We start from the raw sequence: 19,606 nt of genomic DNA, 5'->3' as shown, positions 1-19,606 counted from the left end.
GAAGTTACGTATTGCTCGCAATTTCTCAGGAGATATCAAAAGAATGAAGGTTATTTTTATAAAGTTGAAGCCAATTTATGTTTATAAGATTATGTACACATTTCTTTCATATCAACCATGCTTTTAAAGCATGAGTTTATCGAAACTCAGCATACAAGAGAGCAGAAGTTGTTGAGTAAACTATCTCAGAATAGCAAAAATAAGTTCCATAGCATTTAATTATATTCCAAAGCACACTCCGAAATACCAATGATATTAGTTAATGCATGCCACTTTACCACTCCATAAGCACAACATGAAAATCAATTATTCAGGACAATAATGTCTACAAGCCAATAAATTAGTAATCAACTCGATAAGTGCTCCGCCATTCTGCTGTCGAAGCCAACCGAAACGCCGATAGATAGTCAAGAGAACAAGCCATCCGTAACCAACTACACTCATTAATCATATTAGGCTCCGCGAAACCATCTTCACCGCCACGGTATCATGGAATGGATTATCGCCATTATGTAGCTGGATGGAGCAACCGCCTGCCGCCGCCAGGAGAGTGCTCAACAGCCCAGAAGTGGAATAGAGCATCATCTTCATCAACGGAATCGTTCTCTCGGTGGTGATTATAAGTAGGTTCGCCTCTCGAGCCGAACAAGACCCATTCAATCATCATGAATAAGAAAACTTGTGTCTTTCGTTGTCGGCTGCCAGAGCGACCTTCGCAAAACAGATGAACACAAGTTGAACGACGACTACTCGGCAAACTAGGTGGGAGGAGGGGAGGAGGTGAATAATTGAGTAAGAGTGATTGAGTGTTGCCTGCCGGAGTCGATCGATGCGCATCCGTTTTTGTGTATTTTAGTGGCTCTGACATTTTCAGGATACGCCGTCGCAACAGGCATCATCCAGCGCCAAGGTGTGGGGGAAGAAATAGAACAACAGGAAGACGAATAGTTCTTGGGACATATGCATTGTTTGGAGGCGAGTAACATGATACGCAAAAGGAAAGCAAAACAATCGATGCCTGGGAACATGGATAAACTATGTCGGAATAGATAGAAGATATCTTGGTGAAAAAAAACTAGGCTCTTTCCGGAAAGCTCCCGTAGTGGCAGGAAATGAATCATGACCGTGGGAACAATAAGGTTGAGATGTGATGGCAGTGAACGTCTATCGATTTACTGTCTTGAAAGGGTCACGGGAGGTAATGTTGCCTAGGATGCAACGTTGGCTTATCACGCAAATCAATCAATAATTCAGCGATAATATAATTGTAGAGAGATATTTATTATTGCTTCTTTAAAAAAGTGTATCAAGCACATTTTAATTACATTACGCTAGCTCAGATTAGGAAAATTTACTCAACATTAAGCTTATGCATATGCACAGCACATGTTTCGAAATGGACTAATTGATATGAAATTTGCAAAAAAGAATCCACGTGTCTTGGAGGGACTCGAAACCTCAACCTCCTACTCTCCAGATAGGCGTGATAACCCCTACCAAAACCACTTAGGGGCCGTAAACTTACTACGTAAGCAATTTTTTCTGTGTTTTCGACCCCTCCCCATGTAAGATTTTTTCCATAAGTATTTTTATTTATATGCGCGTAAGATATTGACAGACCCCTCTCCCATAAGTGCTTACGTATTATGTGTACGGCCCCATTAAGGTCATGTGAAAGCCATCAGAATCCGTGTACCAACCTCCACCGTGGTTAGCTCATGCGCATGTATAGCGCTTTGCTCCGGTCGAGACAAGTGCGATCTTCTTCAGATAAATTATCCTTTGCAACTAAAACGATATCCTATCCAAAGACAATCGTTGATATCCAGAGCTATACTCGGTCTCTAATAGCAATGAGAGTCGGACTAACAATCCTTCCTTCCTATATGACCGTAAGGACGTGGTGCGCCGTTATTGACTTTATATTTGAGCTCCCAAAACGTGTACATTGAGAATGGGTAGAAAGTTCCAAGCCCCATTTATTGTGTTCTCTGTACAATTTCGCAAGTTCTAGTCAATCACGGAGTAGCAACTACGAATTGTGCGGACATAATGCTAATGCTAATACTAATGCGTAATTGTATCAGTATCAGAGAGAATTACATTTTGAAGAGTAGACTGGACTTTCACTTTATTTTTTAAATCTTTCGTTTATTTGGTAGGTCAGCTCTTATGAAGCGTTAGAGCCGAAATCATATTTTTCATACATTTTATGATTCTATATATAGGGTTAGTTTTGGGAACCGAAAGACTTGGTTTGGTCGAGGTTAGGAATACAATAATACAGCAGGGAAGGGAAAGAATTTAGGTGCTTATTAATATGTTAGTTACATGGTTGGTATTCTGGTGATGTTTCACATCTGACGGGAAAAAGACGCATTTCTTGGGGAGACAACAACGAGAGGAAGACATACAGGATGGGGTTGAACGGGGCATGGGGAGTGACGACAAGATGAAGACATTCTTGAGGATTACGATAGCAAAAGGATGGGTGGACAATGGTTACAGTCTAACATCAGCAACTTTCAAGAACTGGTGGACAAGGGACATGATTCGAGGTCAAGACCGCCAACACTTCCCTAATAGGCTTTGTGTTTTCCTGAATCGAGATGTTCAGTTAAAGCAGAGTCTGGGGCACGATGCTCTTGCACGCCCACACGACATGATCGATATCCCATAGTTCGCCGCAAACACAGAGATTACCCTGAGAGCCCCACCTGAAAAGATGTGCATTTAAAGTGTAATGAGGACATTAGACGACACATGTTCGAATGAAGTCTCGTCCCATATTCAATTTTGAACCATGGACGCTTGACACCTGCGGCGAATTGAATACAGCCATCTACCCAACTCCCCATTTGTCCATTTCTGTTGCCAGCTTGTCAAGGTTTCCTGACGAACTAATGTGAAAATTCATCGAAGGTGATTTCATCGTAAATATCACCTTCCACAGCGCCCACCTTGCCAAAGAGTCTCATTGCCCGGAATCGAGAAATGAGAAGGGACCAAGCCATGGTGATTGTAAATGACGTTTCTGATAGAGCACTCAATGCTTTTCTTATCCCATTTAGAGATACGCTGAGTGCTTCACCGGTATTGACCGAACAGCTCCCAGGAACCTAGGCTGTCGGTGAAGATGAAAAAGTGATCAGGAGGTAGAGATGCGATTTGCTCAAGTGAATAGTGTATAGCTGTTAGCTCAGCAGATACACGGAACAAGGCTCTTTGAGCTTAAAGTAGGCGCTATGGAAAACGTTGAAAACACCGAAACCAGTGGAGTCATCCATTTTGACCCGTCTGAAAAAGCTTCTCCTGGTGGGTGCCCGTATTTGCTTGCAAATAGGGGTATTACCTGCACGAAGGAAGTTGGTATTCCATGAACTCCTGCTTCATGGACAGATAAATGATACAGAGGAACTGTAGGAGTCTAAGAAGTTAGCATGATTGGTCAACCGAAATGGCTTACCTCAAGCGTCATATACCAGTGGTAAATACTATGAATCGAGATTGAGGTTTTGTCTGAGCAGCTTCTCGAAGTTGTCAATAACAATGGATTGAGAACCTCACAACGGATGAGGAACCGAGCGATAATTCCGAACGATCTGTCAGAGGCAGTACTCCGCAGTACTTCCAGACTCATCAGAGTCGAATTCATCAACCAACGCGATACGGAGACAGCGGTATGAACTCTTGAAGCTTCAGCATGTGAGTTTTCGCCGCATGGAAGCAGAAGCTACCGTATTCGAGAACCGACAGAATTGTTGTCTGATACAACGTGATGAGATCTTCGGGTGTGCTCCCACCATGTTCCGGTTATTGTTCGCATGAAGTTGATTGTTTCTGGCATTTTGGCAGATACAATGTGCTTCCGAAGGTGCATTTCGAGTCGAACCAGACCCGAGGTATTTAAAAGCTGCTATGAGTGATTGTCTTACCCATCAGTTGAAGCGAGAACTTAGCCGGCTTATGTTTTTGAAAAGACAACCATCTCTGTTTTCTCCGGGAGAATTCGATACCCAGCTTTAAAGCCCAAGTAGACAAATTGTCCAGATTCGCAATGGTCCTTGCAGATCAACCGCTGTTGGCCCGAAACGGATACAACACATCTGCTGTCTTCCAAGAGAATTTGGCAGAGACATCTATCAATGTCTCTGACGTAAAATTAGAAGAAGGGGCTCAAACATGAGCCCTGGGGGATACCATGTAATAATTCGTGAAGTTGTCACCGCGAGAAAACTCTAAGCTTCTGACAAACAAATCAAATAGTTGTTTAAAATTGGAGAAAGTCCACAGGCGTGAAGCTTGTTCGGATAAGACATCGACGCAAACTGAATCAAAAGCCCCTTAATGTCCAAAAATACTGAGCCCATTTGCTCTTTTTTAGCGAAAGTTAACTGAATTTCTGAAGAAAGCAAGCAAGACAGTCGTTCGTCCCATTTCCCTACGAAAACCAAATTGTGTATCTGACAACAAACCATTAGATTCAACCCATTTGTCAAGCCGGAAGAGGATCATCTTCTCCAACACCTTCCTAAGGCATGATAGCATCGTATGGCGATACGAATTATAATGCGACGCGGTTTTCCGGGCTTCTGGATTACTTCACCTCACTTCTCTCCAATCATCGAACAATGTTGCACTCCAGTATATAACAAATTCAATAGGCGCTTCTTCGCGGCGTCTGGGAGGTTTTGAGCAAATTACCTGATTCTATCCATTCCCGGAGCAGAATTGTTGCATGAAAGGAGAGCGAGCGAGAATTCGATCATCAAAAGTGATCCTATCATCCCTGTCAGCAAAAAATACACGTGATACATGCCCACTGGTACCGAATCCGGACAAACTTTCTTTGCAAAGTCGAGTATCCATCGCGACGAGCTACGATCTTCGTTAACGGACGACGCGTTTCGCATTCCTTCCGACGGTCAAAGAGATTTCATTGAAGTCTCGCGCGACAAGCCTTCAGACAGTGCCAATATTCGCGTTTCTTCACCTTGACCAGCTTCTGAACTGGACTTAAGCGCGATGTACCGTTTGTGAAGAACGATCGATCCGTGTTTCGAAATTCCTTAAACGCGTTGGATTTTCACGATATGTGTGCACGCGTGCCCACCACGGACATGTGGTTTCACGAACGAAGCTCCTGGCACCGGCGGCGTTGTGATGAGAGCGCTGTCAATAACCAACTGAGATAGAAATGACTCTTCCGCGGTGGAAGTGTTTCTATCGACTGTATGCCATTGATGATGGCCTCCCATATTTCCCCCAATCGATGTGCTTTGTGAGGTCATATGAGAGGTCGATAGAAGCGGATTGATTATGTCCGAAATTAAAACTTCGATCGGCAAATGATCACACATGGGGATCTTGGACCACCTTCCAAGTACAGTCCAACGATAGAGCTCGAACAAATGGAAAGATCTAGACGGCTATCTCTTGCTGGAGTGCACTCGTGTAACTTCTCCTGTATTCAAAATTGACATATTGAAGTCGTCGCAGAGGTCGGATATCATTGTTGAACGGTTGTCGTCGTACAGTTCCCCCAGCCCGTTCCGTGGAGAAAATCTCCAAGAGCAACCGTGGCTCAGGCATAACGAGCAATGTGCGAGAGATCTCTACGAGATATCGCGGTGTTTGGAGGAAGATATATCGAAGCGATACTGAGGTCTTTTCCTCGGATAGCACCTGACATGCAACAGCTTCGAGCCAGACATGGGGCAAGATCGATTCATAGAAGAGTGCTGTTTTTGATCCCTAAAAGCACTCCTCCATATCCATTTGCCTGATCCTGGCGAATGATGTTAAAATCTGGAAAATGAAGGTTCACATCTGGTGTTAAGCCATATAAAGCAAAAACGTCGCATAATTTGTTAACTAAAAATTTGAAAATATCTAATTTGGGAAGAATACTTCGACATTCCCTGTAAAATCGAAATCATGTTACCCGTTTGATGAAGTTAGTCATCGAAGGATACGAATGATCCGAGGAGGGCTTTTTGAAGCCAGCTGCTTCAGGAGACAGAAATAGGAAGAACTGTTTTCACCATGTTTTTAACGGAGTCGGAAGCATTAAAGAAGTTGAGGATGCTCCACGATGCCAGAAAGCGTAACATTGAAGCGCTCGGGTTGCTCCGTTCGATCTCTATGCTCTCTTTCTGGCTGGAAATTTGCAAACCTGAGACATCTGGGATTTTTGATACCAGGAAGCGAGGAAACTCTCATCCTGATGTGAAATCAAAAGTTGAACGCTTTGAGCATTTCCATCCGCTTTTGATTTGACCATGTGGATTTTCACTGAGCCAGTTTCTAGGCTTTTTCGAGGGTCGCTGGCTCTGTTTCACTCTTTTCCTCGTTGAGCCTTTGCAGAAGAACCCCATTTCAACTTCAGAGCAGAACCACCTTGATCGTCCAGAGGAAGAGAATAGATGGTGTCAGAAACAACGGTTTAGCGGCCTTCTTCAGCATCTCGGCGTAGCTGTCGCGAACGCTGCTGAAGAGAACGCTTCTGGTGAATTCGCCGCTGATGTACGTCGGGCAAGCTTCAAGAGCATGGAGGGCCATCGTTCAAAGACACATTTCGGTGCGTCTTCAGCGCCATCCACATGCTTCTCTCCGCATGATGCACAGCGAGGTTTATTGCAACAGTACTCAGTAGTGGCCGTGCTTGCAATTAACGCACATCACCCCGGTACATACAGCCGCACAGGTAGACGAAGTTTGCCAATCACCCGTAGTCAGGCAGCGCGGACGGAGAAGGTGACGCAGAAAGAATCAGACGGAGAATAAACCGCTTCTCTCCTCCTGCGACACTGAATACATTTGTTTGCAATCCAGATTGCAACAGGAAAGAAACGTTCTTGAAAAGACCGAAACCTTTGTTTCTCTGCTGTATTGATGCAAAGACTGATAAAAAGGCAAATCCATGTTGCGATCACTTGACGTAGATTGACGTCAACGGATTCAGTATTCGTAGTTTTCCAGATCTTTGCTGATCTGACTAATATTCAAGCGTTTGCCTTTGGGTCGGAAGAAACAACATATGGCCCATCAGAGTCGTGAGGGTAGACCTGGGCGGGGGTCGAGGAAGAAGCACCATTAGCTACTGGAGGGATGGTATTCGTGTTGGTTTCCATTATATTCTGGTTTGGAACACCAGAATGCAAAAAATAATCATGGGACAAGGGATGTGACGAACCTCGACTTTCGCATCGCGCACGGAGAGAAGGTCCCGCAGCGAGGCACAAAACAATAATTTAAAAAAACACTTATCACAGGAGAGAAAACATTAACTAAATAACCATTAAATACAACAGAAAAAAAAGGAAGAGAAAAGAAGAAAAAAAACTTACTGCAGAAAATCTAACTTAATATCGAATGAGAAGGTGGAGGAAATTACGGGATAAAATAAACAATACTTAACTTTCTATTGCGGTATGCATTAAGTACCTGCAAACGGTACGAACCAAACGAAAGCACTGGCACAAACAGCGAATGGATGGCTTAGTGCGCTGTCGGCCGATGAAACGGCCGGCTATGTGTTGCTTTGTTCGACGACTTCTACTAGGTGATCTCGCCTGGATGATGAGGGAGCGGATAACTAAGCGCGGGGGGAGGATGATTTAACCTTGTATCGGCTGATACGGATGATGCAAGCCACGCGGCTTCTTGCCGAATTTACGGAGATGGGTCTCGAAAAAAACCAACTATTGAGGGAAAAAACCGAACCCGGAGGTACAAGACCGAACGTCTGTCTCGCACGATAGCTCGACAAAGAGTGAACTTTCACTTTATCTGCGTTAATATCTGTTTTATTTTCGATAATAGTGCTTAATTTTGATTTATCAGGTGCTGTACAAGATTCTTCTAAAATTATAGGTAATCTTGTTGATGATTGCTTACTTGATTCGAACAGAGTTATTTTACAATTGTTTATCTGGGAAATGTGTGAAGTTTCGCTTCGTATAGGTGTACCAACATATGTGGGTGGAACGACCTCATTACAATCTAATATTTTATCTTCTGAATTAATACTTTCCCGTTTAAGTATGCATAACCAAATTATAACAAGGTTAGTTATTTATTTCAGAAACAGAATGTAATAAAAGTTGTTATGCATTTGGCTCGTTAGTTATTTTTAATTTAGTTGCTAAAATAACAAAAATGATACCAAAAATCCCTCTTGCCGTAACATAATTAAAATAGAGGCTGGTAGAGTATCCAATCATGGTTTGAACTAGTGAAAATCGTATCATGGTTTGAACCATTTTGAAATCAGTAAAAATTACCATCTCATTGGCAGGAGATGAACCTAAAACAGTATGGATGGAATATTTAGGTATATTGAAGTGATAGAGTTTATTTAAATATCTTCCATATTGTTTAGTAATTAAAAAGCGATTTAAAACGTCCTGAATATGCGCCAAATCCCCCACCAGTGGGTATAATTTCAAAAAGCTCGTAAAGGACGCATTTCTATGCGATGAGATCAATATATCAAAAGAACGCTATTTTCATCTGTAATCGATTGACGTCATATAATTGAGAAACAGTTTTAAATAGTTAAAATAGTTACATTTATACAAGTTAAAAACTGTTCATGGTTTGAATTAAAATATATCATGGTTTGAACTTGTAAAGGCAGTCATGTTCTTGCTGTGTCCGCTAGAGCGCTGCATGCGCCTAGCTGAGCATTTTATTTACATTTCAATATGAAAAATCGCAATTTTCATATCGATAATTTAGACGATTTTCACGCGTTTCGAGTTACTAATCGAATGCGAGAAGATGAATAGTTAAACAAATTTGCTTTTCTACAGATTTCCTCAGCGTTTCATGCATGATTAGGATATTTAGGAGCTGCTGCGCGCAGTAGTTCAAACCATGGTACGAATTTAGTTCAAACCATGAACAGTGTAGTTCAAACCATGGTATGAATCAAAGTTATGTAATTATTAAGTTTTTTCAATGAAACTAAGCATAAATATGTGCACCCAGGATGTTTTTAGAAAGATAATTACTAAGCTTCCTTACAAACTAGAAATCGCAGTTCTAACATGTCCCTTTTTTGAAATAAATCAACTTTATTTTGACGGCTCAACTGAAACCCGCCATTTGGTTCAAACCATGATTGAATACCCTACCTTCATATCAACATTATAACAAACGTTGATATAATTATTCGGTACAAAACTCTACACCAAAGGTACATAGTAGGTAATAGGTAATAATAATAGGTAATGCTCATATTATGAATGAAAATCTGGCTCTTTATTTACGAGGATTCTTATCCATAATGTAGGCAATTAACTTTGTTCGCTATTTATATTGAACGTGGTCTGTTATACTGACAATGGCTGTTTTCGACATTTTCCCCAATATCTGCGTCTCCCAATATTAAAACTTTGATAAGCTTGATGCTCGGGTTCGTAGGGGAACTGGGGGTAGGACGCCCACGTTAAGGAAAATGCCATTTTTATCAATGAAAACCACCATTTCAGCCAGTTTTCATCAGCGCATACCGAAGAACAGCATATCTGCGACTGACTACCGATAACAGATATCTAATTGTCCATTTTATTGCACAGAAATTTGATTTTAAAAGCACCGAAAAAATGATTTTGAAACCATGGGGTGAGATGCGCCAGTGGATGGGTTAAAACGCGCATGTGCTTATCGTACTGATTTTCATTTAATTGCCTACATTAAGGCAATTAACCGAATGTTTCAGCTGTTTCATACTGAAATGAGTCGGGCGTAATGCCCCACACCGACCTCAGAAGTTTGAAGGCCCATAAAATCGTTTAAAACCATTTTTGACGACGATTTCGGAACATAAAGAACACGAGTAAGCAGCATGGCTCATGGCTCAATTATTAATTTATCAATGTATAACAGCGAGAAAGACTAAATTTACCGAGCTAGAATTGCATCAAAATACGCAAAAATCGTTTTTCGAGTTTTTCATGTATAACTAGAGAAAATCATGAAATATAGTATCCAAGCAATTTTTATTGTTTAGACGAAGATGATATTAACTTTATTCAAGTGGCGTTTTAACCCCTATGGCGCACTTCACTTCCCTACTAGACATCGTAAAGTTGACTTCCCAAACAGTTGATAACATTGATTAAAATTCCTCGTCAATTTCATCAACAATAGATTTGCTGGGTTTTGGAATAAAAATCTATTTTTGAACTACGATGTTGCTGTCGAAGATGCATTTGCATAATGGCTATTTTATTGGAAAATTCACCCTGTGTTATTAGAAGAAATGTTATTTAGCTTGATCATTACCTCTATTTGATATAACATTGTTATTGGAACCTATCAATGAAAATGAGTAAGAGTACAATTGAGTTTTTGAGCAAATTTCATTTTTTGTTTCGTATTTCTTGAATTTAATAGCAAGATCGAACATTTTAATTTTGTTAAACGTATTTCTTTTGTAAATATGATTCTATGGTCATCCAACCTTATAGGCGGATGACCAACAGAGATTAGAGTTTCTATGTCAGTTTTAGTGTCTTGTGATGTGCCTCAATTTAACTATTATTAGCTTGATAAGCTTTTGTGCGTTGAAATCGAACGATTCAAACCTTCTATAAGTCAAAATATCACCACGCAAGAGATGTATTTTAGTTTATTCTTGTGAAGAAAAGTTTCAAAATCAGCATAAGCTTTTCTGTAGAAAGGATTCGGAGACCATACCAATTACGTAAGCATTTTTTCTGGGTTTTTAAATTCAGTAAATAATCAAGAAGCGTTGAAAAAATCATTGATTCAGGTATTGATGATGATGATGATGATGGTCCCGCCACATACCCCTACAAGGGTTTGAGCTAGACGAGTTATCTTTAAGATAATTAATTGATATGCATTCAATCGGATTTCCAAAAAGAAAAACGATCCGATTTCTTATGACAGAATAAATTTGAATATTTTACATCACTATACAGCAAAATATAAATTTAAAAACTGATCTTTCAAAACCGCAATCTTGCTAAAACATCAGTAGTGATACATACAGTCTATGAAAATGCAAAACTTGTGATACTTCTCGCACAGATTTCAAAAGTTGCACCAGGAATCGTATCAAGTCAATTTTCGCTCAACAAGTATGTATCTATAGTATCTATGATTCTCGACAATACAGGGACAACACTTGTGATACTGCTCCGCCGATATAAAAAGTTTCAGCTTAACCACGAAACAATCTACTAGATAGCTAAATCGAACATTCAAAACTCTTTTAGTAGTAACCATACAAAAGTCATTCACTCCTAATCATTCAAACAGATCAAAATGTGGACACGAAAATTAAATTTAATTTATACCTGTATTTGCGCGCGAGGCTCAAACTCTTGTAGACTACACAAAGAAAAGTTAAATTAATAATTACGTCAATAAAGTAAAAACCATCATCATCATCGAGGCGATCGTTGTAGCGTTAATGCCCCACAAAACAATAAATAAAATAAAAATAAAACACACAAAAGTATCCGTTGGGTAAAACTTCGTCAAAACTTAAATTAGTTAATGCTAAAAATTGTCGGAGTAGCTGTCTAAAATGCAGCTTTGACGTGTGAAATACATTGTCTCTTGAACTGTGCTAGTGTCGCTGCACGTTTGATGTGTGTAGGCATCGAATTGAAAACATTTACACCCTTTGTAGAACAATGAATTTTGTGAAGCGCACCATGCAAAAAGAAAGGTGTTCTTACATCAGCCGCGTTTCTCGTATTATATCTATGAATGTCACTTCCTCTTTTCAATTCTGATCACACAAATATCGAGGCAGCAAACCATTAATTACTTTAAAATGAACACTATAGTCAAATAAACAATGCGTTGCTTCACTGACAGCCACTGCAAGGCGTCTAACAAAAAGTTGAGGAAGTGAACCCATTGCATCTCAAAATCAAGCGCATTATTTTATTTTGCAAACGCTGTAATCTCTTGATATTTGTGTACCGTTAGCCAAGAATAGGATGGACGGGGCAGAAATCCAGATGAGGAGAGATGATTGATTTATACAACAATATTTTACTAGCAATGGTCAAATCGTTTTTAATCGGCAAAGAATTCCATACTTCTTGGCAATTTTCTGGATAACATTGTCAATATGTTTGTCAAATATTAGCTTGTCATCAATAATCACGCCAAGATATTTAATCTCCCGTACGCGATCAATTGCCTCATCATCCATCATAACAGAGACATTTTCACTTATTCGGTTCCGCGAAATTATCATGAACTTAGTTTTACTTATGTTCAATTTTAACTGTTTATATTTCAAATCCATCTACTTAGAGAATGCAAATCTTCGTTTAAGTGTGAAACGGCCTCTTCTAGGTTTTTAGCTGCAATGAACAGCACGGTGTCATCAGCAAAAGATTTATATCACAAAATCGTAAGACTCGTCGCATGTCATTTATGTACATAATGAATAAAATAGGCCCTAATACACTTCCCTGTGGCACGCCGAGCGTGTTCTCCACGGGACTTGATACACAATCGTTAAAAGCAGTCCGTTGAGTTCTGTCACTCAAATAGCTTTCAAACCATTTGTAAGCAGAACCCGAAATTCCAAAGCGCTGAATTGTTTTTAACAATAAGGGCCGAGAAATTGTTTCAAAAGCGCGTTTTAGATCCAAGAACACCGCAACAATCGTATCTTTTTGCTCTACTTTTTCTTTCCATTTAGCCAATACCAAGTTCAATGCGGTTTCACAAGAATGACCTTCTCGATATCCCGATTGTTCCGGTATGAGCAAGTTATTATTATTTAAATACTCTAGCAGCTGGCCTTTAATAACAAGTTCTAAAATTTTCTCTAATGTGTGCAACATGTTGATGGGACGAAACTCTTCGGATTTAATCGTTCCAGCAACTTTTTGTATGGGAATCACAAGGATTCCTTCCAAACTTGTGGCACGTGCCCAGTTTGTATAGATTCATTAATTAGGTCCAGCAAACTGTCTCCGATGACATCAAAGCAGTCTTGTATCACTTTTGCATTTACGTTATCTACACCAGCCGTTTTCCCATCGAGAAGCAAATATTCCTTAATTCTTCCAATGTTATTGGGTGAAAGCCTTCAAATCTACAGTTAACATTGATCGGCTGTCGGATTTCGTCGGGTTCATCAACTAATTCAATAGATGCATTAATCGATGAAACACTGCTGACAAAATATTCGTTAAACTTATCTGCAATTAATTGTTCTGATAGTTCTAGTGTGCCATCAAAAGTTATGGACCGCGGTTTACTAGTACTAGGTTTCAAAAGTGATTTCAATATTTTCCATAACTCTTTTGCTGTTGTTTTGATGTTGATCAATTTTCCTCTGAATATATTCGCATCGCGTACGTTTCAAACGTTGCGAATATTTATTACGCGCAACCTGGTAAATTTTATTCCAACGATAATCATTATTATGTTCATTAAAATTTTCTGTACAATCTATCCTTTTTATGTTTAAGGCGCAAGAGGTCGAAATTGTACCAGCTGTTCGAATTATTCTGAGATACAAACTTTTGTTCAACTAATTGATTGGTACAGGTTTTTATGACATTCGTGAGAACAGCTGATTTGTGATCCAAAGATCCGCCATTTGTTTGAAAAATCCACGTTTCTTTCGACAAGATTCGAAACTGCTTGTTTCGAATATTTCCTCCAGCACTTCAATTTATTTACATTACTATTATTATCTTTATTATCATCAACATTGATTACTATTGTTTCATGATCGGTTATTTTTTAAATCGCAATTAATAACAGTATTAACTGAATCAAAATTAGAATAAACATGATCAATTAAAGTTCTACTGTGCCGGGAAATACGCGTATAATCAAAAACTTTCTGTTTTAAGTTGAAAAAATCTGCCAAATGTTTCAAATGCTTCGAATTATGAACGTCACACCAATTGATATTGAAATCGCCAGCGAGTACATTTAATTTGCTATGATCTAGAAACCTCTCCAACCAGTTTTCAAAAATTTCAACAAATCGCTGGTCATTAGAACTGGGAGAGTGATACAAAACACCATAGTTACCCATCTTCATGCCACGTACAACTGTAATGCCTAAGAACCAGTTTCCATCACAAACTTCGTTTAATTGAAGCTTGAACTGAACCGATTCTTTGACATAAATAGCAACACCGCCAGTGTGTCTCGAATGTGATAAACAAGCAGCCACACTGTAACCCGGAATACTATATTGATCAAAAGCATCAATGTCGATAATATGTGTTTCAGATAGAAAGACTAAAAACGGACGTGTATCTTCCACAATCTTACGTAAAGCAACGTAGTTTGTGGATAACACAGCAATATTGAAATACAAAATATTTAACTGATTCACATTACTACTGGAACTTGGTTGCTATTCATTGAAACGTAAGCTGCTCTTTTTCCGATCAAATAATCTTTTGTAAACTTTACATTCGGTGCTAAATGCCCCGTGGTTAACGTCCAGATTAATTTTACGTTCCTTATTCATTTTTAAACAATTGACACATTTCAATACAGTTGACGTGCAATCCGAGGTCTTGTGACGTTCACTGCACTTTGAGCACGCAATATCATTCTTACACTCCGTACTCATGTGCCCAAATTCTCCACACTGGAAACACCTCAAAACGCTAATCTCTGGAACTACAAGGCACCGATCAGAACCTTATGTTTACCTTTTTCGCGGTTATCAAACAACTATGAGTCTCTTTATCGACTTCAATTACCACGTTGTACTTGTTGTACTTAAAACGTGGATTTTCATACATCCTAACGACTTTAACATCGATTTATAGCGATGTCTTCTATTCTGATCTTTTAAGATCTGAATGAAGTCATCGGAAGAAAATTTATCAGACATGCCCATCACTTTCAATCTTGGCACCGATGATGGGACAACAGCGTTATAACTCTCACCCAATTCGCTTTGAATGCCTTCTTTGACAGCGCGTTAACATTATACCCTGTTGCACACTCAGCAATAATAGAGCCGTCTTTCCCGTTTCTAAAGTTACTGATCTTGTGTGTTTTTGGATCTAACTTTTGTTCAAAAACTTCAGTATCATCGCTACTTTGATTGGACTCTTTCGGTTTTATCACAATAACCGGACGAGTCTTACGAGCCACTTTTACATCATTAATGGCAACACTTTTCTTGCTTTCTTTATAACTACTACTTTTTAGTCCCAGTGCTTTTTTTAACGACATCCGCGAAGCTAATATTCTCATTGAAAACATCATCAACGTCTTCTTGAACTTTACGCTTTTACCTCTGGGATTCAAATTGATCTCCGAAGACGATCTTGATGTACCTTGTGACACATTCATTGCAGCTACTTTATTGGTCGCATCAAATTGTAAAATGATCCTTTCATATTTTTCAATTCATTTCCAATTAAGTCCTGAAACCATTAACTGCATCATTTAGGGCATTTTGCACCTTTTCCCCAATTGTTCCATCCTGTCTTTTAGCGCGATGTTTATCTGAGCAGCAATGTTATCTCGAATGCCCTCGATCGAATCAGACATAGAAGAAATCTTCTTCATTTCCTCTTCGATCTTTTGGACGTTCGAAAGCAATACATTCTGCTCGCCACAACACTGGCTTGATAAACAATTATCACACTTAAACACAACATTATCATTCTCCGTGACCAGCTTTGCCAATGGTTTAGTCATGGATGTGCACTTGTAGTGGTACACTTTAGCGCAACCACAACCAGAACAACTCATTGGCAAATCACTGGGCAGGATCCCCATGCCACACTCACTGCAATCCAACCATCTCGCTTATGCCCTACACAGCTAGCGCAAAACGGTACCATGCAGACGACACAGAACACAAAGAGACAAAACAACGCACAAAAATTTACCGGCCGCCAGCTGCTGCTGGGGCTGAAAAATCCAAAATTGAACGAGAATAACCAGCAGACACAATTTGTCTTTTGGTTATTTCGTCACTTAGCACTTTAGGGCACGCGAATAAAAGCACTTTTTCGCGGCACTGTCGCAATTTCACACGTAATTAATTGTTTTTTAATCACTGCACGGCAGAAACAAACCACTCCGGTCACCACTACATCACCGAATGACCAATTTGCTTTCATGTAGGCAGTAGAAAAATCTACGACTACGGTTCGGAAGATGAAGCTCAATGTTCTTGTAGTTGAAGTACTAATAAAGCTCATAACTTTGAAAATTGGGTCTATCCTTCGGCACAGAACCAACCATATCTTGAAGGTGGGGTTTCCTGATTACTTGCCTTTTACGAGTAGGTCAGGAGGCCTGTGGCATTATTCTTCGATGCCGATGCCACACGGCTATCAGGACTAATTAGGACTGGGGTAATTCAGGATAAATTTCTGAAGGAATCCAGGATGAATACCTTTAAGAGATCCTCCACGAACTTTTTTTTGTAAAAAAAGATTTATTTATGTTGATGTCATGATACATTACAAACTTAATGAATACTTACAGTGAGTCCAAAAAGTATTCGTCTAGCTGTGTGTTTTCTAGAAAATGTCAAAGATAGAATCTAGTAAGCTCAAAAAAATAAAACTATCGATTACATTGTGTAGTAAATTAATCAATTCATCTTTATTGTTAAAAATCAAACAGAAAAATAAAACGATAACAAAAACAAAGGTAGCAAAACATAACAATTCATTAAATACGGGCTCAAAAAGTATTCGTCTAGTGAGGTTTAGCGCGCTTTTGAAACGAAAACAGGAGTTATAGAATGGAATTCAATATTTCGTTGGATTCCCCTGTGTATCTATGACGGGCTGTAGTTCTTGTGGCGTGGAACTGACCAAATTAGCCGTAATGGGGGACGGAATATTCTTCCATTTTTCTTTCAACACTAATTTCAATTCGTTGTTGTTGGAAATATGACTTTCACGAATTTCACGAAAACTTTGTCGTCCAGAACCTTCCAATGGAGTTAAATTGGATTCATATCTGGGATCTGAGGAGGCGTTTTGAGTTGATTGGGGTATTATAGAGTACCTACAGCTTAGTACTTTGGGCTGTGTGCTTGAGGTAATTATCACCATGTAAGATGTTTGTACCCTGTAAGCCCAATTTCTCAGCACTGGCGTTCAAATTTTCTTTCAAAATGCGGATGAACATTTTGTGATACATAATTCCTTCCAATAATGAAATTTTCCCGCACCGGTTGCGCTCAAGCACCTCAGAGACCATGACGGAGCCCCCACCATGCTTTACTGCTCAAAAGAGATTCTGCGGCTGTATCTCAATATTCATTTTCCGCCATATCATACATCGGCCATTTGATCCAAATATGCTGTACTTGTTTTCGTCAGATAACATGACTTGATTCCGAAAGTCATCCTTATTCTAGCGATACTTTTAGCTGAAATCGAGCTGTTTTTGATAATTTGATGGCTCACTTGAATTTTCTTCCGTGATACTCGCCCATTACACCCATACTTTTCACAGGCATTTCTGTTCGTACTTGTTCATATCTGAGCACTTCTTCTCTCCAACTCACTTGCCTATATGGGTGAACTCGTTTTTAAGGATTTTTTTTTATTTTCCGCACAATAAATCGCTCATTGTTATCAGATTACCATAGCTGACGACCACTCCGTTATTTGTTTTGATAGATTTTTGTGGCGCTGATGCGATCAATCACCAATTAAATGGTTGAATTCTTGCTACCCTTGGTCTACCCACATTTCTTGCAAAGTCATGAGTCAACTTGCACTAATTATGCAGGCATAGAATAAGTTTTTTTTCATTTGGACCCATCTTTTATCTTTTCCCACCCATGGTGCTTCTATTTTCAGCGCCAAGTTCAAACAAAACAAAAACATTATTTGTTCTGTCATTGAATATTGACAAAAAGGTTGCTAGACATCACTTAAGTGTGGTAGTGTAACTACATGCGAATAAAACTATTATATTCGTGTTTCACTCGATTAGTTTCTGAATAGACGAATACTTTTTGAGCGAGCGGAATTGACGAAATTTAGATATTCTCTACATACCAGAAAAAGTAATTGGAATTTCTATTTGTTTTTGAATAATAATCATGTGTTGATAAGTTTTCTACCAAATTTAGAAGAAAGTTTTTTGATTTCTTTTCTATCACGCCTAAGTTTTACATTTTACTAAAGAATATGCAGCTAGACGAATACTTTTTGGACCCACTGTATAATGGTCTAAACTCCTATCTTCCTCGCTAGTTTCAAATACATATTGCAAATAATTTGAGATGTGTTTCATTGTTTCTTCTCGTTCAACTCGGCTCAGAAAGGTTAAGGAAGGATACATACATATTTCGTAATTTTTATTTCTAAATTTTCTACTGTTAATTCTTCGTATTTTTGCCAACGTGTATTGCCATAATGTGTTTATGCTAGTGCACTCAAAAAATTTATGCTGTAAAGTCTCGATAGCAGTATTACAACTAGTACAATACGGGGAGGAGACTCTTCTCTGACGGTAAAAAAGTTCTCTGCTAATCATCTTTTTATGTATAAAAAGGTAGCAGATAGACCTTCTGCTGGATGATAAAATTTTGTTATTGATATTCTTGAAAATGTCGATCCAGCTTTGGTTCTGGTTTTCTCTTACTACTTTAACCATTGGAAGTCCCTCAATCATTTTATTGTAAATTTCAGACGACAACAGAGAATTTGTATTAGCAGATCTTAGTTTTCGTAAATCGAGAATTGCCTTATTCAGATAAGAAAATTCAGGAGGCATTTCTTTCATTGGAACATTTTCGATCATATTGATTAGATCAGCTAGATTATTATCGCGAGCGCAATGTAATTTGTTAACAAAAAGAGCTCTACTTTTAAAGTCGGGATGATGAAGATTCAAGCCACCTTTTGATTTGGGAAGTGTGATTTCATTGAATGCTACAATGACAGCATGTCCTTGCCATAAATACTGTCGAACTAATTGTATTACTTTTTTGCAGGTATTTGCCTGCATTGGAATTATTGAACCCACATACCATATCTTGGAGAGAGCAAATGTGTTCAAGAATATTGTTTTTTGTACTAAGTTCAATTGTCGAGTTTTATTCATCCATAATAATCTGGACAATTTTGAAACAGCCATTTGCCAATTCCGGTCAATAATAGTTTGAATTGAATTAGAAAATAATATTCCAAGAATTTTTAATTCGTTTGTAATATTTAGCCAAATTGGAATCGTTTCATTACAGTCTATGCCAATTTTTATTGCTTTAGTTTTTAATAGGTTTAGCTCTGCTCCAGAAGTACTGGAAAATTGCTCAAAAATATGTTTTATTGCATTAACTTTATTGCAATCTTCCACAATCACCGATATATCATCCGCATAGGCTGAAACTACATCCAAGTTACCATTACATAACTTGTTTAAATTTTGTATTAAAGGTTCTAAGTATAACACAAAAAGGTGCATGCTAATAGGATCTCCCTGTTTAATAGACCGTTCTAATTTAATATTTTCTGTCAAATGTCCATTCAGCAAGATTTTCGAGAATGAAAGAGAAAAAATACGTTTTATCAATTCAACAAATCTAGCATTCACATTCATGTTCTGTAGCGTTTTAAACAAGAAACTATGATTC

At 38.8% G+C, this 19,606-nt stretch overlaps 1 protein-coding gene and 1 pseudogene across 1 annotated transcript; both read right to left on the bottom strand.

Annotated features, from left to right (window-relative positions):
* Positions 1–15,774, bottom strand: part of LOC134210491 (uncharacterized) — a 98,208-nt pseudogene extending 82,434 nt beyond the window's left edge.
* A 664-nt stretch (positions 15,775–16,438) lies between these two features.
* LOC134218275 (uncharacterized) lies at positions 16,439–19,290 on the bottom strand. The gene is made up of 2 exons (XM_062697208.1): positions 18,190–19,290; positions 16,439–16,484 (listed from the first exon to the last, which is right to left on the bottom strand). Exons 1-2 carry the CDS (start codon positions 19,108–19,110, stop codon positions 16,467–16,469), a joined length of 939 nt encoding a protein of 312 aa, XP_062553192.1. The 5' UTR covers positions 19,111–19,290; the 3' UTR covers positions 16,439–16,466.
* Positions 19,291–19,606: the final 316 nt, after the last annotated feature.

Source organism: Armigeres subalbatus, chromosome 2 (genome assembly GCF_024139115.2).
Source record: "Armigeres subalbatus isolate Guangzhou_Male chromosome 2, GZ_Asu_2, whole genome shotgun sequence".
In the NCBI taxonomy this organism is placed as follows: Eukaryota; Metazoa; Arthropoda; class Insecta; order Diptera; family Culicidae; genus Armigeres; species Armigeres subalbatus.
Note: the sequence above shows the minus strand (reverse complement) of the source record. Positions and strands in the feature narration are given on the sequence as shown.

Excerpts from the sequence above, each read along its gene's own strand:
- LOC134218275 (XM_062697208.1), bottom strand. The coding sequence starts at position 19,110 with ATGGCTGTTTCAAAATTGTCCAGATTATTATGGATGAATAAAACTCGA.